The following is a 25,002-nucleotide window of genomic DNA, read 5'->3' as shown; positions in this document are numbered from 1 at the left end:
AAAGGGGCCCCTGACCATTAGGTCCAGTCGTGTCCGACTCTGGGGTTGCGGCGCTCATCTCGCTCTATAGGCCGAGGGAGCCGGCGTTTGTCCGCAGACAGCTTCCGGGTCATGTGGCCAGCATGACAAAGCCGCTTCTGGCGAACCAGAGCAGCACACGGAAACGCCGTTTACCTTCCCGCCGGAGCGGTCCCTATTTATCTACTTGCACTTTGATGTGCTTTCGAACTGCTAGGTTGGCATTTCTTTAATTATGGCAATTACTCTGGTTCTGGCAGAGCTCCAGCACATAACAGGACAGCGTCCTTGAAGCCTCATAGCCTGCGAGCTGCACACGGATTTTAATTTAAACACACACAAAAGTAGGCTGTTCCATTAACCATTTATGGGGGGAATAGTTGTTATTATTGATGTTGGAGACAGAGGACTGGGCAGTGGTCTGGGCAGTCCCTTTGCCAGCCAGTAACTAGCCCCAAAGTGGGAGCAGAGAAAAGGCAAAGAAAAATGAAGCCAGGAGCAACCTCACCCTCCTGTCCTTGTAGTGAGGTGCTCTGGGCAACGCATGTTCCTCCAGCAGTGCTTCCCCACCTTCCTCTTCCCTCCTCCCTCCTCAGTTGGTGGCGGCAGCAGCAGAGCCCTCCCACTCCCTCCCTCTTGGCTGGCCCAGAGGCAGGATGCATGTGGGCAGCACAGCAGCCCATCAGAAATTTGTGCCAGAGGCCATGGCTCCCCTGCCCACCCTCCACACTACACCATTGGTAGGAGGGCATTAACATTTTCTGTTTCTTTTTTTGGGGGAATTTGTTTTATTTACAAATACCAGGATATTGTCCTTGAGGTCTTACTTCACGGGAGGCATTTGAATACTGTTCTCATCACCTATATACATGAAATAAATATTTGCAATGTAGTTAAATATTGTTATTTTTTATCCTCGAGTTCCTGTTAGAATTCCTGTGTCTCAAGAGACAATGGTGTGAGGCCTCCGGGGGTGACCTCCCCAGGGCACAAGCCTGGACACGGGGCATGGAGGTCCTGGGCTGCCCAGACAACAAGCAAGTCTGTTAAATCTGCTACCACCTTTGCTCTCACCCAAAACAGATACCAACACAGACTTTCAGCTTTAACACCAAGCCCTCAGTTTTACCTTCCCATCTCCCTGCTTTGTTTAACACCCAGCCTGATGAAGAATTCTGGAAAGAGTAGAAACCTTGCTTACTATTTTGTGGGCATTTCATCTTTTCCAATAAGGATTTTGGTCTCCTGTTGATTTTTTTTCTTCTTCATATGGAGCCATGAAACACATCTGCCTCTGTTTTTTCCTCTACCTCACAGGATTGTCGTCAAGGCGGGGGGTGAACTATGTTGGCCAGCTTGAGCTCCAAGAAAGAAAGTTTGAATTATAAATGTAATAACTATGTGTTTTTAAATGAATCTGCATTCTACTCACGTTGCTCTAGGACTGCAGAACCAGACAGAGTTCATAAGGTCAAGAGCGAAAACCAACCTTGTTCCTCTCCCTGCTTCTTTCCTCTTTATATTGTGCCTTTTTGATTGTGAGCCTATGGTCTTTTAATATAATATGTACATCACTTAGGGGGAAAATAGGTGTATTATAAGTGCTAAATTAAGGAGGAGATGTGACTTTTAGAAGACATCTGAAGGCAGCCCTGTATAGGGAAGTTTTTAATGTTTGATGTTTCACTGTGCTTAAAACCACCCAACCACCCATTATTATAGGAGCCAATTCCTAGGGGCCAAGGTCTCTTCAGCCCTCCTCCAATAAAATATTTGAGGAGGCCAGGCCCCCAAAGTTGATGGACATTGCCATCCTTGTGCACCACAACAAGTGATCAGTTATGCAGGGCGGTGCTTACCTGCCCCCCCCCATTATTTTATTCAAGTTGGCACCCCTGTTCTAATGCTAGTCCTACTCAGAGCAGACCCATGACTAAGACTGTGTACACACTCCAGTGTATTCTGCATCCAGTCCACCCCTGCCACTGGTTTGAGAAATGGCACATACACATCAACCGCAACCTGTGTCTAGCCTCTCTCTCTCTCTCTCTCTCTCTCTCTCTCTCTCTCTCTCTCTCTCTCTCTCTCTCTCTCCCCCTCTCCCCCTCTCTCTTTTACAAAAAAACTACACTTTGATACATCCCCCCCAAAAAACCCAGCTTCAATCCAAATTAAGAAAAGTAATAAACCAGCTGCGTTTTAAGCCAGTGAAGTGTTCAGTCCACTCTGAACCGAACTTAAGTTGGCTGCAAACCATCATCATCAATGTCAAGTGCCACCTGGCTCTTAAGCCACTATCTTAAGAGCCAGGGGGAGCAAGACCAGCGTCCAGGAGGTTGAGTAATACTAAACCACATTGGCTATGAGTCCTGAAAGACCCGCTCCCTGCCTTACAGGCCTTTTCCCACCTGGCCTGGGAGGGCAGGGCTTGACTGACTCCAACTGCAAAAGCTGAGGCTGCTGGACAGACTCTTCCACTGGGCTTTTGGGGGGGGGTTGTTTCTGGTTTTGATAGTAATTTCCGGTGCCTTATTTTAAATCTTATTATGATTTCTGTGGAAATTGTTCATGTTGGTTGTGTACATCCTGGTGTTTTATTGATTTTTGTTGCATTTGCAACTACAATTTCCCCATGTTTTTGTGCCGCCTTGAGCATGCTCTTCATTATGTCAAAGTGGTATACAAACATGGGCGTACCCAGGATCAAATCTAGGGGGGGCAAGCCATGGTCATCCAGGTTGTGACATTTCAGCACGGAAAAGGCGAATGAAACCAAAATTTTATTATATATAATTATAACAGTGCTTTATTACGGTAGTTATTACAATTATTTGCTTGAATTTTTTAAAATTTCTATTCTAATTATATGTCTTATACTAATATCATTTTTATTAACCCCCACACATATCTTCTAAATGTAAATAACTGGAATAAATTCGAACAATTGGTTGTCTTAAAACACTTATAGTAAACATCAACAGTGAATACTAACTAACGCCTCACATTCAACTAAAATACTGATCAACTAGCGGTGGGCGGCTCAGTATAGTGATGCAGAACTCACTAGACCCCTCCATGGGCGTACCATTTTGCCTTAAGCAAAAGCAAACTGAACAGTACAGTCTGATAAACACCCTAATGACTTAGCAAAAGCAAAAACTTGTAAAAAAAAATGTGTCTCAATTGAACCCTCCAGAACAATAAGAATTTGAGAACTTCCAGGCAAATCAAGCACCAAAATTTCCTGCAACCATCAAATAAATAGCCACCTGAATAAAACTATGTGCGATGCAATACTGTGCTGTGCCTGTTTTTTTAGCCTTTCTCTAATTGACCGTATCTGTAAGCGGCTTTGAATTCCCGATCTGGGGGAAAGGCGAACAACAACAACAACAACAACAACAACAACAACAACAACAACAACAACAACAACAACAACAACAACAACAACAACAACAACAACAGATGAAGAACCCCTGGGGATCAGCAGATGGATGGGTGCGGGCGAAGATGAGCGGCTTTTCGCCGTAGCTCCGCCCTCCCTCCCCTTTTTCTCTGCCACGCCACGCGGGCGCGGTGGCCAATCTCTGCCTCGCCAGCGCGGAGGCGAGCGCAAGTCCGCCGCCCTGGAAGCGCGTGCGCGGGTGTCTCATTGCGTACGCGGAGCTGGAGAGCGAGACAGGCAGAAAGCGAGAGAGCGAGAGAGCCCCTGGCCGTTAGGATCCTCAGAGGAGGAGGAGGCGCGCAGGTGGGTTCAGCGCTTGGGGATGTGGGCGCGATGGGGGGGAGAGAGCGCAGGGAGGGCTCCGGGCTCCAGAAGCGGCGGTTTGTTGGCCCAGCTGGCCGCTCTCTAGCCCGGAGAAGCGGGTTGGGGCACCGGAATTGCGGGGCTTCGGCGGCACCCCGACTCAATGCTCTCATTGTCCAGGTGTCCCTCCCATAGGCAGGCCGCGCTGGCCGGGGGGCTTTGGTGTGCGCTTTTAAATGGAGAGGACGCGGAGGGGGCCCGGAAAGCAAGGGGACGGTTGCAGCCTTCTGGAAGGGAGGGCTCGCTGGCGGCCGTGCGAGGAGGGGAGGTGGGATGCGCCCCCTCCTCCGCGTGGAGAATTCTGCCTTGCCCCCAGCTTTCCTCTCCGCCCCTCCCCCCCCCAAAAAAAACCCCACACCTGCCTCTCCCCTCGCCAGGTTAGCAAAAGATGCTGGAGATGCTGCTTTAACGGCCGAGCGATGGGCCTAAAGATTGCTGTGGCGTAGGGAGGAAAGCTGCCCCACACATTCTGGGTCTCTAGACCAATGCCGGATTTACTTATAAGCTAAACAAGCTCCTCTAGCTTAGGGCCCCACTCTCTTGGGGGGCCCAAAACAATTTAAAGGCGGGGGGGGGGGAAACCTGGATGTACATTTCCAAAATACAAGATAAAAAAACAAATACTGTATAATAAAACCTACATACAGCAACAGTGTTTTGTGTTGTGTAGGCTCCTAGGATGTAAGCCTACTAGCCTGCTCCCTCAAATATCACAGGTTTGCTCTTTTTCATATAGAGTGCCTACATTCTGCATGGACTGGTTGCATTACTTTGATAAAATACATATTTTGTTATGTGCAAATGGCTTTAGATACCTATTGTTGTTGTTTAGTCGTTTAGTAGTGTCCGACTCTTTGTGACCCCATGGACCATAGCACGCCAGGCACTCCTGTCTTGCACTGTCTCCCGCAGTTTGGTCAAACTCATGTTCTCATGTCCGTAGCTTCGAGAAGATACCTATTAGGTCCATAAATTACCATCTAGCACAGGGGTCCCCAACTAAGGCCTGGGGGTCGGATGCGGCCCAATTGCCTTCTAAATCCGGCCCGCGGACAGTCCAGGAATCAGCATGTTTTTACATGAGTAGAGTGTGTCCTTTTATTTAAAATGCATCTCTGGGTTATTTGTGGGGCATAAGAATTCGTTCACATTTTTTCCCAAAATATAGTCCGGCCCACCACAAGGTCTGAGGGACAGTGGACCGGCCCCCTGCTGAAAAAGTTTGCTGACCCCTGATCTAGCATATATTCAACAACAAAAAACAACGACAATTTGTTGTTGACAAAGGACAGCTGGACATACCTTCAGTAGCTTACGGTTTCATCAAACCTAAATCCAGCCGTGGGTCAGACAGTTTGTCCATCTGCCCTGGCATTTTGCTGTACACACGCCATACATTTAAAGTGCACTGTAGTTTGTTAAGGCTGCTGGGAATGGAAGCTCTGTTGGGGGTAAACTACAGGTCCCAGGTTTCTTGTGGTGCGGATGCTTCAAGGGTTTGTACACAGCCAATGTCTGCTTTGGTTGGCAGTGGTTTTGCTAAGGTCTTAAGCAGACTCCTTTCCCAGCATCTATTTTACAGTGTTGTATGTTCCTTACTACTGAATCACTGGAGCAAGGTGTCTGCTTTGCCACTGAACTGTGGTAGTCTCCCTTCCATTGTGGTCCCTTTTCTGGATAACATACCATGGAATTGCCCCCTTTCCCCACCTACCAGGCTTATTTTCTAATGTTTCATTTCTGCATTTTAGCTTCTCTCTCTCATGGCAAGAAATCTTTGCTTGCTTATAGCATGTCAGCCATGCTTCTGGGTATTACATAACAACCCTTGACACCAAGAACACCCTGGTTGGTTGTACAGTCCTCTTGGAGCAAAGAATGTTGCTTTTTGATCATTTTGCATTGCTCCCAGAGATGGCTCGTAGGAGGAATGAGAAAGATCCCCTAAAGGTTACCGGTAGGCATTTTCCTGCGAAGGATTATGCCACAGCAAGCTTTAAGGTGCCACACACATTTGCTTTATGAAAATGTTTTGTTAGGATCATCTCAGAAATTTGCAAGGGATGAAATGTGCATTGAACATTTTGCAATCCTTCTTCAGCTCTCTGGGCATCAGAAGTGAGTCCTGCTCACGCACCAGCAGTTACAGGGTTAAAAAGACATGCAGTTCCAAGCCAGCAGTTTTGCCTGTCTTCTGGCTCCACAGAAACCCTGATTTGTAAAGGGAGCTCCTCTCACTCTGCCAATGCCTGGTGATTCCCCTGAGCAGCATTCCCAGTAGGTTTCCCACCATTGCACATTGGTTGCCATCCTCACTCAAAGCAACTCCCTGTATGAGCACCTTGTGGAGAAACTGTCACTAGATCTGCTGCCATGATTATCTGATAGTTAAGATGAGGATGATTTGAAGTTTGCTTAGTCAAAATAAGAAATAATGTATTTATGTTGTGTATCAATGATGATCTCAGAGTGCAGGGGGGGGGAACCCAACCAGGTAGCACCTTTGCAAAGCTAAGCAGGGTCCATTATGGTTTCTGTGACAACCATCGAATCCTGCACTTACTTACTCATTAGCAAAATGCAAGCTCAGCCACACCGCTAATGGACTTTACGATTAGAAAAGTCATAGTTTGTTATATCTAACAATGCTCATGTGTTTTTTAATAGCTTTATGAAGCAATATCCTGCAATCAGGTGGTTGGTTTTTTTATATTTGCATAGCAAAACTGAATAACTTTGTGAGTACGATAAATACTTTAACAGATTCCACATTGATAGGGGCATTAAGTAAATTTTTGTTTGGTTGCCTCAAATAAAAGGTATAAAACACTCAAACCTGCAGTTAAAATGCATGCAGGAGATAGCTGCCAGAGGCCTAAGGTCCAAAATTCATGTGACAGTAAAATGATGATAATAATAATATAAAAATAATAATTTATTATTTATACCCTGCCCATCTGGCTGGGTTTCCCCAGCCACTCTGGGCAGCTTCCAACCGAATATTAAAAAACAGTACAGCATGCGTCCCCATACCAAATAAAGTTGGACTTGTAGGTCACCGTACCAAAAAGGTTGGAAGCCACTGCCCTAGAGAGCATCCCCCAGGGCTTTGCCAAAACACTCTCTTGCTATCATAACTGTGCCATGCTTAAAATGAGGTCAGAAAAGCTTTGCTCAGATTGATCTGTCAAGTAATAACATTCACCACAGATTTAAAAACATGAGCTTTTGGTGAGAGCAGTCCACGTTAAAGAGGTTGTTCTGCAATTTTCTATGAATATTTCTTTGCAGTTGTTCCAAATCATAAGTTTAGTAGAGACAGAAGTGGTGGTTAGAGCTACAGAGGGGTAGCCAACATGCAATAATGTGTATACAGCCTAAGTTTGTGCATAACATTAGCACATAGCATTGATGCAGGCTGAAAGGGCGATGGTTCTCCTGTAACAATAAGAGGCATAAGTAACTTGGTAGCAGCACTAATGTTCTAAAACATCTTCCTCACTTTGAGCTTTCACAATACTGGTGGGAATTGAGCTTTTATATTCTGCTCTGTAATTTGGCAGCCCTGTGTGGTCAAGGCCTTAATGCAGCCTTTGGGCCCAGTGAGACTTCTGTCTGAGTAAACATTCATGGGATTGCTCTGTAATTGTGATGGCAAAGGAAATGCGAAAGGCTGGCAACTTCATTTATTAAATATTAAGTTCCCTTGTGCCAGAAGGAAACAAGCGGCCCCAGCAAAAAATGTCGCAGTAGGGTTTGATCTTGTGCAGGGTGCCAGCCAGCCATGCCCTTTCCCAAGACACTCCATTCCATTCCACGCCACGCCACCCACCCTTCATGGTCGCTGAGCATACTTGATTCTCACGGGACAGTTGGGTTCTTTCCAGAACTCCTTGAGAGCTTTTGCCCCCTTAAAGCCCCCCCCCTTTTTGGCAAGGACAGTTGCACTTCCTCCAAGCTTGCTGGTCACTGGCGTAGGGATATGGGGGGCGGGGGGGGCGCTCTGCCCCGGGATTTCATGCCTAAGGAGGGTGACAAGATCCCCACCCCACCCCGGGCGGATCACAGATGCTCCAATCGGCAGTGTGGCGATCTGCTCAGGGAGCGATCTTGTCATCCCCATGCAGATTGCCGATGCATCGATCCGTTCGGGGGGGGCGCCATGGGTGGGTTGTTCCGCCCAGCCGTACTGGGTACCAAAGGAGCTAGCTACACCCCTGTTGCTGGTGCCTTTCTCTTGCATGTGGATGATGCTGTTTTCGCTTCATAAGGATCCACAGAGAATGTACATGATTCTCAGCAATGCCCCGTAGTTGAGGTTTTTGGGGAAGCATGTTTGTATACAGGGCAGTCTCGAGCAGGTTGGGCGCCCTGGCGCTGAGGGGCAGAGATCGCTCCGGCGCCCCCGCCCTCGCAGGGCTCAGCATGGTTTCTGCGCGACTTCGCCACGCAGCGCCCCGCCTACCGGCCCAGCGCCCTGGCACACCGCGCCACTGGGAGTCTACCTAGAGGCAGCCCTGTTTGTATAAATCAGTTATCAGTGCAATCCAATGCATGAATACTCAGAAGTAAGTCCTTTTGAGTCCAGTAGGCCCTTTTCCCAGGTCTGTGCGTAGTCATTAGGGATGGGTGCATCTGCCAAATTCCATTTCTTGGTTTATCATTTTTCCTATCTTACGTTCAGTTCTCCACATTTCCACACCTCCTCATGAAAATTCAGCATTCTGGTGCACGTTTCTCCTAATACACACATGGTGTGTGCAGTTTTGCCTAATACACACATTTTTGCAAAGTAGTTTTTCTTAAGACAATTTTTGTGTATTGTTTTCTTTAATTTACACATTTTAACGCTTGTTTCACCTGCGTATAAAGATAACTCCCATGTGTCTGACATGTGCGGTTTCAGCTTTACACAGTTGAAGGCCAGCCAGCTGAGATCGCACAAATTAAATTCCTGAGAGGTGGAGAGCTTAAAAGCTCACAGACTTGCTTACTGGGCTCTTACAAGATCTTGGAAGGCCCTGATAGATCCCTCAAGAGCAGGCATAGGCAACCTTGGCTCTCCAGATGTTTTGGAACTACAACTCCCATGATCCCTGACCACTGGCCCTGTTAGCTAAGGATCATGGAAGTTGTAGTTCCAAAGCATCTGGAGAGCCAAGGTTGCCTATGCCTGCTCAAGAGCCTCCCAGAGCCTGGTAAGCAAGTCTGGGAGCTTAAAAGCAGTTAGCATGTACCATTGTGGGTTCTTTACAGGCCGTTTCCCAGTTTTAAAAGGGTTGTTTTGACCACATTGAGATTTCAGCTATGGCCATGCCATACAAGCTATCCCTGAAACACAACTCCTGCGTAAGATATGAGTCACCAGTATGCATACTCATTACTTGACTGGAGAGCTGCCTTGCAAAATTGGAAGTGTGCCTGTGTTTTGGCTCACATATTACCATCCTGGAAAATGTGAATCAGGTAGGATCTCCTTTAAATTAAAACAGAATCGATGTTCCACTCCATCCCTAATACTAGCAGCAGCCTAAATAAATTAATATTATAAAAGCCTGCTTTTTCATTAAAAACATTGCTATAAATTGTTGGCACTCCTGATTAGTAGAAATGTATTTCTCTGTTAAGGCCCTCTCTGGATTTCCTGACCCTTAATTCTGCTGCCATCTTTACAGCTCATGTCACAATCTCTGATCTTCCCACACCCGACCTTACAGAGATATTAAGGTCAACGTAAGCCATCCAACAAGGGATTACTGGCCTTCTAAACTCTGCATAGTGTTAACCCTAAATAGATGCTGCTTAATATTGTAGTAGTAGCAGCAGTAAAATAAACTCTGCCCTGATACAATACAGCTAAAATTAACAAAAGTTAAAAGCAAACTTCAGCTAAAATAACTTTTACACTACAAAGCTATGCCTGAGACGAGTAAGGCTGTGCACAAACCATACATTTAAAGCACACACAGAATCCTGGGAACTGTAGTTTGTTAAGGCTGCTGGGGATTGTAGTTCATGAGGGGTAAATTGCAGTTCTCAATTTACTGGCGTGGGGGGTACTTTAAATGTATGGTATGTACACAGCCTAAAGCCAGGGGTCCCCAGACTTACCGTGCGGCGGGCCGGTGCCCGCCGCGCCGACCGCGCGGTGGGCCGGAGGGCAGGGGAGTGCGTGCGCAGCGGGCCGGAGGGCGGGGGAGTGCGCGCCCGTGCGCATGCGCACACGCGCCCGTGCGGGGGGAAAAACGCCGAAAATCGCTTGTGCGCATGCGTATGGGCCTCCCCTGACCCGGAAGTGCACCAGAAATGACCTCTTCCGGGTCAGGAGAGGCCCATACGCATGCGCACAAAGGATTTTCGGCGATTTTTGGGCGATTTTTTAGATCGTCGCTGCGCCGTGCGCCGTGAGAGCGGGCGGCGGCAGCGGGCGGCGGGGGTCGTCGCGGGCCGGATTGGAAGGCCGATTGGGCCGCATCCGGCCCGGGGGCCGTAGTTTGGGGACCCCTGGCCTAAAGCTCATTGAATTCAGTGGGACTTATTCTGAGTAGAAAGGTAGGATTGTGCTGTCAATCAATTTTGGACATATACAGGATTCTCTTCTATAAGCTTCAAAAGCTGCTTTCAACGGGGCTGTGCTTTATGATCTTTCCGATTCAATGCCAGCAGTATTTACATATTGGATTCCGTGTGGTTTGTTCTTGTTTTTAACTGGCTTGCCCTGCCATTTTAATCTGCAAACCACTTTGGCATTTCCTTTTTAACTGAAAATCAGTATTAAAACATTTTTGGAGAAAAAAGTTTTTTTTCTAGGACGCTCCCGAGTTTTGCAGCCCACAAATGCTGAGTTCTAAATACTACCTATTAATTGCATTTAATGTGGTGGATATATTTTAAGAAACTAGCATAGCTGCCCAAGGGAGATCTGATCAGGATCGTGTTGGGCAGGGAGAAGGGAGATTAACCCCTCCTCCCCCACAGCAGTCCTGTTGAAAATCATGTCTACCCTCCCTCCCTGCTACTTGTACAGTGGTACCTCCTGTTAAGTACTTAATTGGTTCCGGAAGTTCGTACTTAACCTGAAGCAAACTTTCCCATTGAAAGTAATGGAAAGTAGATTAATCCGTTCCAGACGATGAAAAACACCCCCTAAAACAGCAATTTAACACGGATTTTACTGTCTAACGAGACCATTGATCCATAAAATGAAGGCAATAAGCAATGTACTGTACTATAAAATAAATAAGACAGTATTTTAGATGAAAAAAATAACATTTACAGTATAGTACAGTGGTACCTCGGGTTAAGTACTTAATTGGTTCCGGATGCCATTTGCACCCCGAAAAGTACTTAATCCGGGGGGCGATAGCACGCGTGAAGCGCCGATAGAGCGCTTCTGCACATGCGCGCGTGGCGGAACCTGGAAGTAAACACTTCTGGGTCCGTGGAGTACTTAAACTGAAAGTACTCAAACTAAAGCGTACTTAACCCGAGGTATGACTGTATTGGGGGCGAAACTGTCATTGGTACCAAAATGGACCATACTAAGGGCCAGGTGTTAATTAAACTCACTGTCCATCCTGCTCTCCTTTGTTTAACAGGATTTGTATATGGTGTAATCAACAAAAACCTCTGAAGCAGTTTATCACAGCCTGCATGTGGGTCATGTAGCCTGTGCAAGTGGAACTCAGGCTCTTATAAGTAAATCCAAATACCAGTAGCTTTTGTTTTTAATCCTCCATTAGTATGGTGAATGGCTCCTGCAATTATTTTGATTCATTGGCATGTTTTAATGCTATGTTTGCACTTGTAACCAAACACCAGAAAGGCTCAAGTCTTTTAACATTTGGGAACTTTTAGGGGCCAATTCAGTGACAGTTTGCACAAGGGGCTCACCATCCCAGGCGAGCTGTAATATGAGCACCTTGGGGCAAACGGTCACTGGATCTGCTGGCAGGTTTAGTTAACAGTTAAGCCAAGGGTGGTCTGAAGTTTGCTTCATCAACATAAAATATATTTACTCTATGTATCTATAATGATCTGTGACTGTGTCTGACAACTGTCAACCCATGAGCAAAATGCAAGCTCAGCCACCTCACTGATACTTGCCATAATGTTCCTGGTTCATTATATCCAGCTCTGCTTAGGAAACCAAATGTTTTTAGAATGGATTTTTATAGCCTATGAAGCAATATTCTGGAATCAGGTGGGTGGTGATCTTGCATCCCATAAACGTAACGTTAACTAACTTTTAAGTACTATAAATATTTCAACAAATTCCACTTTAATAGGAGCATTAAGCAAAATTTTGCTTGGGTGTCTCAAGTAGCGGCTATAATGTAGGCAGGCTTGCAGTTTAAATGCACAAAACAGATGGCTGCCAAAAATCTAAGGTTCAAAATTCATCACGATACCAAGTACATTTGGACTTGTGGGTTGTCATAAAAAAATCAGCATTTTAAAATTATATATGCATAATAATATTGCATGATAAAATCACATATCTGGGGTGGCTTTCTTTTTCCTTTTTTGAAGGGGGGTTAGTTTTAAAATACAGTCCCATTAAATGCATTAAAACATTTAACATAACTCATAGTTCTTCTTTTCCATTTTAAACAAAGAAAATGGCACTCGTTGATTGAAAACAAAGACACTACTAAAAGGGTTCATTCTTCAGTTAAATGCCGTGCATACTAAAGCTGCAGTTAGATAAAAGCATTGTTGTTTTTTAGAAATGGCCCTGCTAGCACACATTTGATTTGCCATCTGCTTTGGGCCTGTCGCAAAATCCAGCAAGTCATGAGAGCTATTTTTAAAATCCCTGCCCTCCCTTGGCAGAGGGGATGATGGTGAAATCTAGCTGCCCATTCTATACGTCAAGGCTTTCAACCAGCTACCAGATGTGTTTATACATGCTCTGCGGTACATGGTGTGCTGTAGAGTTGCATTAAGAACATTTTGCCCTGTAGTTTTTTGCATGAGGTGATATCTGCACAGCCACCCTGCTCAGTTATGCAACTGAATTATCCAACCAACTCCTGAGAAATAATAATCCACTTTGAAAGGATTGTGTGGTGGTCTGTTTAGGTGATGTATTCATGTTACAGGCGTTTACTGATACCGTTTCACAGAGTGGTACCTATTTAGGCCCTTTAGCCTTTGGTGTTCATGCAGATTTCAGTTTCGTGTGCTGTTTAATAGCATACCATGTAACGGGGTAAGGTTCTTCCTTTCGCCATGGCTGTTACTCAAAGGAAGAGTGAGCTTCTGCTTTATGCTCAGAAGGTCCCAGATTCAGTTCTTGGCACTTTCTCCTCAGAGTTCCCTGGGAAGAGGGATTGACTATTAAACCGCTCTGTAGCTCTGTGAGGGGAACAGGGGTCTCCTAGCAGCTTTTAGCGCATTACAGTTCTTAGGATTTCTTGTGGGAAACCTTGACTGTTAAAGTGGTATGATGATGCTTTAAATCAGGCATTGGCAAAGTCAGCCCTCCAGCTGTTTGGGGACTACAACTCCCATGATCCCTAGCTAACGGGACCAGTGGTCAGGGATGATGGGAATTGTAGTCCCAAAACAGCTGGAGGGCCAAGTTTGCCTATGCCTGCTTTAAATGTCTAGTGCAGATGAGACCTTGTTTCCTTCTGAAGAAATGACCCGTTTAAAAAAATAAGGTGCCTCAGCTCTTTCATAGATCCAAAACTGAATGACTGGACGAGATGCAAATTTAGAAGCAATTACTACCATTTGAATAGAAATGCAATTCCTCTCAATATAGTGAGAAAGAGATGACCAGGTGACTGTGTACCAGCTCAGTCTGTTGTCCAGTGCAGATGGGTCACTTCAAGGCCCTTGGTCTCCATTTGGTCTTTACTCTTAAAAGGATTTGGACTGGGCAGCTCTTCAAGTCGAGTCCTCTCCTCTGTAAAGCAGGACACAAGGCCACCCTGTCTTGGCCCAGGAGGAGCCTATATGCTGGTAACAGGAGGGGCATCAACAGAAATGGAGATTTTAGAAGCCAGACACTATGTGCATGGAAGCCAAGAAGCCATGTTGGCAAAGAGTAGCATCTGAGAGGGTTCATGTGCCTTTCAGAACCGCTTAAAGGAAAGTTCTCCAAGTTACAACCTCTCTTATCATTAGGGCCCTGTGAGTTCACAACGCTAAGTGAGAGCCAAGCAGAGTGGCTGAAATCTGCCTGTTGATCTGAATTACCTGGGAGGTTCACTGCCAGCAGAGTTTTGATCTTACCTCCGTGTTTTCAAGGGACTGTATCTCTCTTCGTAATTCTGCAGCCTAGTGATAGCATTGTTCCAATAGCTCAGGTTGTTTTCTGGATGTCAGGGGGACTCCCTACAGGGAGCCTCCCCCCGTCATCCTGACCAGCACTTCGCCCAGCGACAGCAGTAGCAGTGGGTCAGGCGGGGGGAATGTTGAATGGACGGAGGGCTCAGTGAGGCATCTGACCCCTTGCACCGCCCCAGCCATCTAGTGGAGCGATGTATCAGAGCCCCTGCACTGCCCTAGCCAACAGGTGGAAGAGGGAGCGCAGCCGCTTCTGGCGCCCAAACACAGGTTTAGGGGGCGGCGTTTCGGGGTCCCCAAGCTATTATGCTGGCCCCGAAGCAGAAGGGTGCCATTGCCAGATTCTGCAAGTGACTGGGAGGTCATGTTTTCTGCTATCTCTGCACTGTAAATAGTATGCACAATAAAACCTTAAAAGACAGATCGGACTGGAGCGTTTTTACTCAGGAGTAGCCGCAACAATCCCATGACACTGGGTTTGATGTCTTCTGCTTTCTCTGCATGCAGCTGCCAGTGAGCAGAACACAAACATGTTTGAGAATAGTGTGTGTGTGCAACAATGGGAAATGAGTTGGTGGCTGTTTGCATAATAGATTATATATTGTAATAGATTGCCACCTGCTGTCTGTGGGCTGCATGCACAGATCTATGGAAAGTTCACATTGTGGTTCATGTACCACTGGAAGATCCGGGATTTGATGAATTAAGAATCAATTTAAAATAGTAAGGTCTCTCAGCTCTTTCATAGATCCCAAACTGGGGATGAAAAATGGATTTCTACCTTAGCCATTCCAAGACAATATCTCATATATATCCTCTTTCTGGCACCTGTGCCACCAACTTTTTTTGGGGGGGGGGAGGTGGATACAGTAGTACCTCGGGTTAAGAACTTAATTAGTTCTGGAGGTCCGTTCTTAACCTGAAACTGTTCTTAACCTGAGGTACCACTTTAGCTATTGGGGCCTTGCACTGCCGCTGCACGATTTCTGTTCTCATCCTGAAGCAAAGTTCTTAACCCGAGGTACTATTTCTGGGTTAGTGGACTCTGAAGCCTGAAGCGTCTGTAACCTGAAGCGTCTGTAACCCAAGGTACCACTGTAGTTTGATAATACAATTGCATTTATAAAAGGAAGTGCCTTTTGTTACCTTGCAACTTCTTCCTTTATACAGAAGTCACATACAGTGGTACCTCTGGATACGTACCTGATCCGTTCCGGGGTGCCATTCACACCCCGAAAAGTACGTATCCAGAGCGGCAAAGCGCAGAGAACACTTCTGCGCATGCACGCACAGCGGAACCCGGAATTAAACACTTCCGGGTCCGCCGCGTTCTTATCCTGAAAGTACACAACCCGCAGCGTACTTAACCCGAGGTATGACTGTAGTCTATTTAGAAAGTTACTGCTGTATGTTGTTTACAAATAGATAAAGTGCAGTTAAACTTAGTATTACTGCTCTCAATGGCCACTCAGGAGTCTGGGGATATGGTGGGCAGCCATACATCTTAATCTCTGTAGAGGATCAGTTTTCTGTGCAGCCATATTCTTCAGCCTTAGATCCCAAGGAGTTGGAGTACAATCCAGATAAGACTGAGGCACTGTTAGGAGGTTGTTCCCTAGACCGGACGGTTGCCTGCTTTTGATGGGGTTACACTCCCTCTGAAGGAGCAAGCACGCAGCTCGGGCCCATTGCTGTCACTTGGGGCTCCGGTGGCCTTGGTGCTACAGAGTGCCTTCCATCCGCTTTGGCTGGTGGCCCAGCTGCGCCCCATCTGGACAGGGATAGCCTAACTTCCGTTGCTTATGCTCTGGTACCTCTAGGTTAGATTACGGCAACATGCTATATGTAGGGCAGAAGATGGTTTGGAAACTTCAGTTGGTGCAGAATTCAGCAGGCAAGGGGCAAGATGGTTTAAGCATATAATGCCATTCCAGGCCCGACCGCACTGGCTGGCAATTAATTTCGGGGCCCAAATCAAAGTGCTGGTTTTGACCTCTAAATCCTTAAATGGCTCTGGACTGCAATGCCTCAATAAGAACCTACCTGGGCTCTTTGTTCATCATCTGAGGCCCTTCTTCATGTGCCTCCTCCCGTGAGGTCCAGAGGGCAGCAACATGTAAAGAAGCCTTTTCTGTAGCAGCAATTAAGATGAACATTTTACCTAAAATGTTATTCTTATTTCAAACTATACCGGTGGTGAAGGGTACAAGGCAATTTCAAGAATGGCAAAAGATTTTGTCAAGATTCCTCTGGCAGGGGAAAAAACCCAGAATAAAACATAAAATCTTGGTAGATAGAAAAGAAAGAGGTGGTTTCTCCCTACCAGATTTAAGACTTTATTATGAAGCATCTTGTATCTGTTGGATCAAAGAGTGGATAACGTTAAAAAATACTGATCTGCTAGATTTGGAAGGTTTTAACAACAGATTTGGGTGGCATGCATATTTATGCTATGACAAAAAGAAATCTCATACTGGGTTTACTAATCATGTGATAAGAAGATCTCTGTATGAGGTGTGGGAAAGAAATAAAATGCTGTTAGAGACCAAAAAACCATGGTGGGTCTCACCAGCAGAAGTATTAACAGTGAAGAAAGTAAATATGGAGGGGAGGTGGGCCACTTATGAAGAAATCCTGATAAAGACTGATAAAGGATGGAGACTTAAACCCTATGAAGAAATTAAAGGAGTTTTAACAGGATGGATACAATACCATCAAATAAATGATGTTCTTAGGGAAGATAGGAAAATTGGATTTGAGGACAAAAGGTCTAAATTCCAAATAGAAGTGCTAGAAGGCAAAACAAAGCTTCTGTCAAAAACGTATAATTTGTTATTAGAATGGTATACGAAAGATGAGTTGACAAAAGAAGTAATGATTAAGTGGGCAAAAGATTTTGGGCATAATATTGATTATGATGCGTGGTTGAAATTATGGACTCAAACTTTGAGATTTACAGCATGTACTGCTTTGAAAGAAAATGTGTATAAGATGATGTATAGATGGTATTTAACACCAGTTAAATTAGCCAAAATGTATAGAATGAGTGACAAAACTTGCTGGAAATGTAAAGAGAGAGATGGCGAATTTTATCATATGTGGTGGACATGCGATAAGGTAAAAAGATTTTGGGAGATGTTATATAATGAGTTGAAAAAGATGTTTAAATATACTTTCCCAAAAAAACCTGAAGCATTTTTACTAGGAATAATGGGAGGAGAGATTAGAAAAGAAGATCAAGTATTGTTTATGTATGCGACAACCGCGGCTAGGACTTTGTTAGCCCAAAAATGGAAATTACAAGAACTTCCAACGATTGAGGAGTGGCAGACTAAAATGATGGATTATGCTGAACTCGCAAGGATGACTTGCAGGATACGCGACCAGGGGGAGACAAGGTTTCAAACAGACTGGAGTAAATATGTGGAGTATATGGAGAAAAACTGTAGATCTTTAAAAACACTTGCAGGATTGAAATAAATCCTACGAATTGACCAAACAGTTAAAAAAGGAACTGCAAAAATGTAGTCAATAAGAAACCCGCATGAAGGGGGGGGGGGAGTCGTAGCTCGGCAGAGTAAAATGTTAGATGAAAATTTATAATGTTTTGTATAAAAGAATGTTTTTTTCTTTAATTGGTTGAATTAGAAATTGAATAAAAATTTATTTTAAAAAAAAAAGTAAAGAAGCCTTTTCTTTGATGGCTTCTTGCTTGTGGAATGTTCTCACCTGGTGTCTTTCATTACATATCAAAAGGTACCGGACAAAAACATTCTTCTTCTCCCATGCCTCTGGCAGTCTATGGCCTTTAAAACTGTACATTTGGGGGGAAGGGGGTATTGTTTAGTTTGTTACTATGGTATGTTTGTGTTTTTATATTGTAAACTGCCCTGTGATCCTTGGTTGAAGGGAGATACAGAAATGTAATAATAAATAAATAAAAACTCCCATCATCTCCAGCCAGCTTCACACAATGGTCAAATATTAGAAATGGGGGAGAAATTAGATTCAGTCTTCATTTAAAGATGAACCTAACCAGATTTGTACTTTGTGAACAATACATGGACAGAAACACAGGGATCCTTTGAAACGTGAACTTCTCCAAATTTTGCAGTGCAGTATTCCAGCCAAGTAAAATGTGCAAACATGCATAAACTAGGGTAAAATATACATAGAAGTGTATATATTAATGAAAATAGCATACAAACATGCATTATATAGGGGGAAATTGCTTTGTAAATATGTAAAGAACTGGAATCAGGAACCTCAAGCCCAGGGGCCAAATGCCCTCTCTGTCTGGCCCTAGGGACACCCCCCCACACACACATTAGGCTACTCCCCTCCCCAGGCTACCCCACTCAGTGGTCTAGCTGCATACCCACTGTTATGTACTGAGCTGAATCCTAGAACAATAGGATCCAGAATCAGCAGTCTGATTGGTCCGCAGGAGCCACCCAATCCAACTCCAGGTAGAAGTGAATCAGCAACCTGATTGGCCTGCAGGAGCAGCCAATCAGGCTGCTGGCAGAAGTGAATCCACAACCTGATTGGCCCACAGATGTAGCCCTGAAGTAGCCAATCACGCAAGGCCCATTGTGTAAATAATTTATATAAGCGGATGTTTTTGGGAAAAGAGCCATTTTTCTCTTCTTCTCCTTTGACGACTATGAGCTGAATAAAGAACATGAAATTCACCTTGAGTGTTTTTGCCTGGCTGGAATGTGCCTTTGAACTCTGGTAATGCCTCTTGCTTACCTGGAGGGAGGAGTGGGGGTGTGTGTGAGTATTTGTAAAGCTAGGGTACAGCACAGAGGTAAAATCTGCATGTGGCTCCTGGAAGGCTGCTCAGAAAGGAGGGTGTATCTTGCTCTAGAAAAGGTTCTCACACCCTGCTATAGAGAACCATTTCACTTTGTGCCAGAAACATTGTTCTTTATCTAATGAGATTTCCTCCTTTTTGGCTTGCAGAATGACCGTCATGGGGAAGTACCTGGTGACCTGCTGGGTAGCGATTCTCTTGATCCTGCTGCAGAGCGATGTCTCCGTTTCCAAAAAAAGGCCCAAACCCAGCGGTGGTGGCTGGAACACAGGAGGCCAACGTCAGCCTGGATACCCGCAGAACCCCGGCTATCCGCAGAACCCTGCCTACCCGCCACCACGCAACCCAGGCTATCCTCAAAACCCTGGTTACCCCCAACAGAACCCTGGCTACCCGCCACGCAACCCTGGTTACCCACAGCAGAACCCTGGCTATCCTCAACGCAACCCTGGTTACCCTCAGCAGAACCCTGGCTACGGTGGGGGCTATGGTGGGGGCTACGGAGGCAAACCGTGGAAGCCTAAGCCGGCCAAGCCCCCCAGTATGAAGCATGTGGCCGGAGCAGCTGTCGCAGGGGTGGCAGCAGGAGCCCTGGGCGGCTACCTCTTGGGCAGTGCCATGTCCAACATGAACTTTGGTTTCCGCAACCCCAACGAGGAGCGGTGGTGGCATGAAAACCGCGACCGCTATTCCGACAGAGTCTACTACCCAGAGTACAAGGACCGTGTTTCGAAGGATGTCTTTATGAGAGACTGTGTGAACGTCACACTGACGGAGTATATCACTCCTCAGGGGAACCAAACTGCAGATGAGATGGAAGTGAAAGTCGTGACACATGTGGTGCGCGAAATGTGCACAGAGCAGTACCGCTTGATATCAGGGGCAGCTCTACTTCTCGCCAGCCCTTCCATGCTTTTCATCCTCATGTTGGCCACGTATTTCCTTATCCCCTGAGGTCTTCTCAGGCCTGCACCTGGTTGTTCATTGAGCAAATGTCCAGAAGGAATGAGAGATCTATACAGAGCGACGGCTTGGGGGGAGATTACATTCTCGCTAATGCACCTGTTTGGTGGAGTGTCTTTCAAAGCTGTTACATCTGCTACGTATTAATGAACACCCAGGCTTCTGCCAAGCACACATTCCTTTTGCAGCCATCTTTGATTTCTGTCGTTCGTGGTACGAAATAGTTTGTGGGGGGGAGAGCATAAGGGCTTATTTTGTAATGAAGGGAGGGCAGGGAGAACCCGTCATAAATCAAACCCCTCCCTCCTTCAGTCGAGCCTAATGTAATGCAAACTGTAAATAGCAACTCCACACAGAAAAATGAATTGTTTGCTAGGGCCAACATTAAGGGTTGATGTGGCTGGGTTTCTGCCGGAGAGCCTACAATTGAGAAGGGCTCCCACTTTCCTCCTCTTGAATGTTGATACTTGCCTGTTCACCTGCCTCTAGCTCTGGTGCAGACAGCGGTGGAGGTGAGGTCTGTGCCACAGCCTTCTTGCTTGTTGGCTCTCTGGCAAACAAGCAGATGGGAGCTCTAATGGGGAAGAGGAGAAGTTGGTGATAACGGCAGTGAGGTGGAGGCCTGAGGCCTGTGGAGGATGTCTTTGTCCACGGGCTCTGTGAAATCTTCAGCTGCCACAGTCCTTTGCTTGCCTACCCTCATTACGCTGGCTCTTCGCAGAAACCAAATTGACACGTTCTATAATGCAGCAATCCAGGGGTCCCCAAATCATTGTCCGCAGACCACCAGTGATCTGCAAGCTTCACTCAGGTGGTCTACGGTGTGTCGGTGGAACTATTGTCCTATTGGTCTTTAATTGTGTTTCTGCTGCTGCGGCTTTAATTTTTTTATATACCGGTATTGCATTTTTATTCTTGTCGTGGAATTCAAATTGTAAGGCAATATATAAGAAAGAAAAGAAGCAATAGAAAGACAGTAAAAAAATTTTTACAGCATGTACCCCTGCATATTACAATTGCGATAGCTGGCAGAAAAAATAATCTAAGTGGCCTGCAAAGACCTTCAGCAGTTTTCAAGTGGCCCTTTGTGGGTGAAGGGGGGCATTTGGGGACCCCTGTGGTAAACTGTTCCTGCCTTTAAGAGAAGGAAATATTTCCAACTGTTATTTGAAAATACGTTATATGACGAGAGGCAGGAAGCTGAAGTGAATCGGGTTTTAAGTTCTCCACTATACATTGTTTAAAAATAAAAAAATCCCACCCCATCGTGCAGTAAGATTCTCATTCTAGACTCACATACATACTGATATATTAATCTCAGTATATTGGAGGAAATCTATGGAAATCCCACTGTAAAAAACACAGAAAACACTTTTTTATATTATAAACTGTCCTGAGGGTGTGGTTGGAGTTAAAAACAACAACACCAGGGTGTTAAATCTATTAATACAAGCAAAAGAGGAAAGGCCATGTGCATCCCTTCCTACATTATTGCAAGGTGAGAAGACTCTGGTGTGTCTTATTGGACACAATTCCAGGAACCAAGTCATGTTAAGCTCACAACAAAGAAGATGGATACTGCCTGGAATTTCACGAAGCAAGACGACACAACCACAAATAATTACCCTGCATTCCTGATTTAGTGCTGGCCATGTGGAAAGTTGTAGGGCCTTGTGGGCTCTTTTGCACATTATCTGGGGTTTGTGGCCATTAAGCGAACATGCCCTTCATTATCCATTGTACCATGAGCATACTGTAGGTACTTGTCTGCGCAGTAATAAACCTGTTTGCCTATGAACCACAGTTATTGCCTACACAGGCTCATTACTGCTGATGACACCAAAAACTCTTGCTTTTTTCTTTTTTTTAATGAAAGACGAACCTCAGTGAAGTATCCTTTTCATGGAGAAATAATGGCTTATTACTGGAACTGATAAATCTGGGGCAGGTCTTCTGACATTGTGTTGGCTGTCTCAATAGCACTTAGAATTTCTAGGCTGCAAAGGAAAGCATTCGGTTTTGCAGCATGGGAACATGAGTGCACCATTCATCAGGAATTTTTAACCCTCTGTGATCCACAGGCATTTATTTTCTGGTGACTTAGCAATTGCATATTTCCTTACAAGAGTAGAAGTTCCTGATCATTGTCTGAGCTAACCTTAACAATTACGCTGCTGCTGTTGAGCATCTTCACTTGTTTGATCTCTTCCGTTCTCAAAATTATGGGGCATTAATTGTATTGACCCTGCTGAATTTTGGAACTAACTTTAAGGGTCAACTGCAGACACCAGAGTTATTCCAAAGTTACATCTGTGAGGAAACCTATTGGGTGAACTGGTGGCAAATGTGACTTGAAGGCAGTCTTATAAAATTCAGAGCAGGTTCTCAGTCTGTTGGGAGACTCAAGTTGTGTGCCAATAACTCACAAAATATTCAGACATGAAAGCCATGTTGTCAAAGCCAATGGTACTCTCCATAAAGCGGTTAAGCATCCCTCTATCTTAAACTGGATTCCAGCCTGTAGACCAGGCATCCCCAGACTTCGGCCCTCCAGATGTTTTGGACTATAACTCCCATCTTCCCCGACCACTGGTCCTGTTAGCTAGGGATCATGGGAGTTGTAGGCCAAAACATCTGGAGGGCCGCAGTTTGGGGATGCCTGCTGTAGACTAATGGCAAGTCCCTAGAATTTGAGGGACTTGCTTCCAAGTAAGTCAGTGCAGAATTCCAGTCCTATCCTATGAGTTGCTGCGAAGAGCCAATTCTTGGCAGTTGGGGAGGGATGCCATACACATCCTGTTTCTGCCACACCCTCCCCTTGCTCACTTTGGGCTTCTGCAAGGCCTTTTCTCCTTCCAGAGATGCTGTGTTAGTGTGCAAGAACAAGGGTGCAATGCCACACCACCAGTTGCGATACTCTTCTGGTTAAGCAAGCTCATGTGCTTCATTTTCTTGGTTTCAATGTATGCAGCAGGCAGTGTGGTTGGGCTGATGGGAGACACACGAACAGTCACTAGGATTTATGCATTCCAGTAATGTAGCTGGCTTTGAAAATGCCATATTTAACCTTAAGGCAGACATTATAATTGAGGACTACATTTTGGGTGGTACTAATTCTGTCTGTTCTACCGCTTTTGGCCTGCAGCATTTGTAATGGCTACATTTTTGCTAACCTGTATTTCAGTTGACTTGCTGACAACTCCATGTTTGTTCAAGGGTATAGATATATTTTTAAGTGTAGTCAAAATGTAAAGAGTACACAATTATCCTTCTGAGTATATCTTAATATATTCTGTGGATTTTGCTAGAAGATGATTATTGTACAGATGCACTTTTAAATATTGGTGACTTGGTCCAAGTAGAAAGCACACAACAGTAGTAAAAATACAGGGACATTGGAGAGACAAGCACGTTTGTTAGGGAGTACACCTTGTACTTTGCAATTTTGTTTGTGCTTTTTAAAAAAATAAGTGTTTGATATCTAGTAGAAATAAAATATGGCCAAAGGCCCCAGCTTTTGTCGTATGAGCTTCTTTTTTGATGATGTAACTTTGTGTATGTATGTGTACACACAGACAGACACGACACTTCCAACATGACGCCCTCCAGACTATAACTCCCATCTAAGCATGGCCAGCGGTCGGGGAGTGGCAGATGTAGTTCAGCAACAACTGGAACACCCCAGGCTCCCCACCCCAGGATTAATATGTTGGACTAGGACCAGGGAATCCAAACTTCAACTCCGCTCCTCAGTCATATTTAAGTGACCATGGTAGAGAACTGGCTCAGTTTACCTTGCAGTGTTGGGAGAATAAAATCTTGTCCCATCTGCACTATACATGTAAAGCTGTATCATACCACAGTCACGAGTTCCCCCCCAAAAAACTAGGAAGCATACTGTAGTTTGTTAAGGGTACTGGCAGTTGTTAGGAAATCCCTATGGTCACATAGCTGCATACAGTGGTGCCTCGCTAGACGAATTTAATTCGTTCCACGGGTCTTTTCTTATAACGAAAAATTCGTCTAGAGAATCCCATAGGAATGCATTGAATTTTTTTTCCCCATAGGAACGCATTAATTGAATTTCAATGCATTCCTATGGGAAACCGCGATTCGCTAGACAAATTTTTCATAAAACGAATTCGTCTAGCGAGGCAACCTCCGCTCGAAAAATCCTTTCGTTAAGCGGAAATTTCGTTAAGCAGGGCATTTGTTAAGCGAGGCACCACTGTATTTCAGAGTGCTTTAACAATCATTCCTCCTTCCCCCAAAAAACCTCTGGGAACTGTAATTCTGGGAGGGGAATCGGGGCTTCCTAACAGTTCTCAACAACCCTAAGCCGCAGTTCCTGAGATTCTTTGAGGGGTGGGAAGCAGGAGCCATGACTTTAAAAGTTGTATAATATTGTTTTCAGTGTGCAGTGCAGATATGGCCTAATTGTGGGGAGTGGAGAGTTAAAACTCAGAGAAAAGACTGGATACTGTATAAATAAATAGCGCATTTGCAAGCTGACATGGATCAATTCACTCAATCGGTGCTGCCAGTCATGGGGTGGAGGAGAAATGTGATTCAGTTCACATTTAAAAGTGCACCTACCTAGTTTGCCTACTTCCCAAAGCAATATGCAAATTGAAACGCATCCTTCAAAATGTGCACTTCTGCCAAGTAATGTGTACAGTAAAGCTTAATACTGGGTTATAATGTGCAGTACTGAAAATAACCTACAAAAATGCATTTTATTTGGCAAAATTGCTTTGCAAAAATGTTTAGGAGAAATTCATACTAAAATGGTGAATTTCCATGTGGACTTTAAAAAAAAATGCAAACTGGTGGAAACGTGGAGAACTAAACCTAAGATTAGAAGAAATGAGAAACACAGAAACCAAAATTGTCACATTCGTCCCTTTCTAATCAGGACAGAACTTTGGAACAGAAGTCCAGGACCCTGCTCTAAGGAGTAGGTGGAAGAGTCCTCAAATTTTAATGGACAGAAATAGTCTTGCAAGCAGAGGGGTGGAAGTGCAAGCACACTTTTGGACCTGGGGTAAACTATCAGGTTTGAGAATTAAACCAGCCAGAGATGATCAGTCAAAGT

The 25,002-nt window shown here is 45.1% G+C and overlaps 1 protein-coding gene across 1 annotated transcript; it reads left to right on the top strand.

Moving 5' to 3' along the window:
* Positions 1-3,618: 3,618 nt before the first annotated feature.
* Positions 3,619-23,420, top strand: LOC118097106 (major prion protein homolog). Its single transcript, XM_035139717.2, has 2 exons — positions 3,619-3,766; positions 19,094-23,420. Exon 2 carries the CDS (start codon positions 19,095-19,097, stop codon positions 19,896-19,898), a length of 804 nt encoding a protein of 267 aa, XP_034995608.1. The 5' UTR covers positions 3,619-3,766; position 19,094; the 3' UTR covers positions 19,899-23,420.
* The last annotated feature ends 1,582 nt before the right edge of the window (positions 23,421-25,002 follow it).

Source organism: Zootoca vivipara, chromosome 15, assembly GCF_963506605.1.
Source record: "Zootoca vivipara chromosome 15, rZooViv1.1, whole genome shotgun sequence".
Taxonomy (NCBI): Eukaryota; Metazoa; Chordata; class Lepidosauria; order Squamata; family Lacertidae; genus Zootoca; species Zootoca vivipara.
Note: the sequence above shows the minus strand (reverse complement) of the source record. Positions and strands in the feature narration are given on the sequence as shown.

What these genes read in the sequence shown, in the direction of transcription:
- LOC118097106 (XM_035139717.2), top strand. Translation starts at nt 19,095, where the DNA reads ATGACCGTCATGGGGAAGTACCTGGTGACCTGCTGGGTAGCGATTCTC.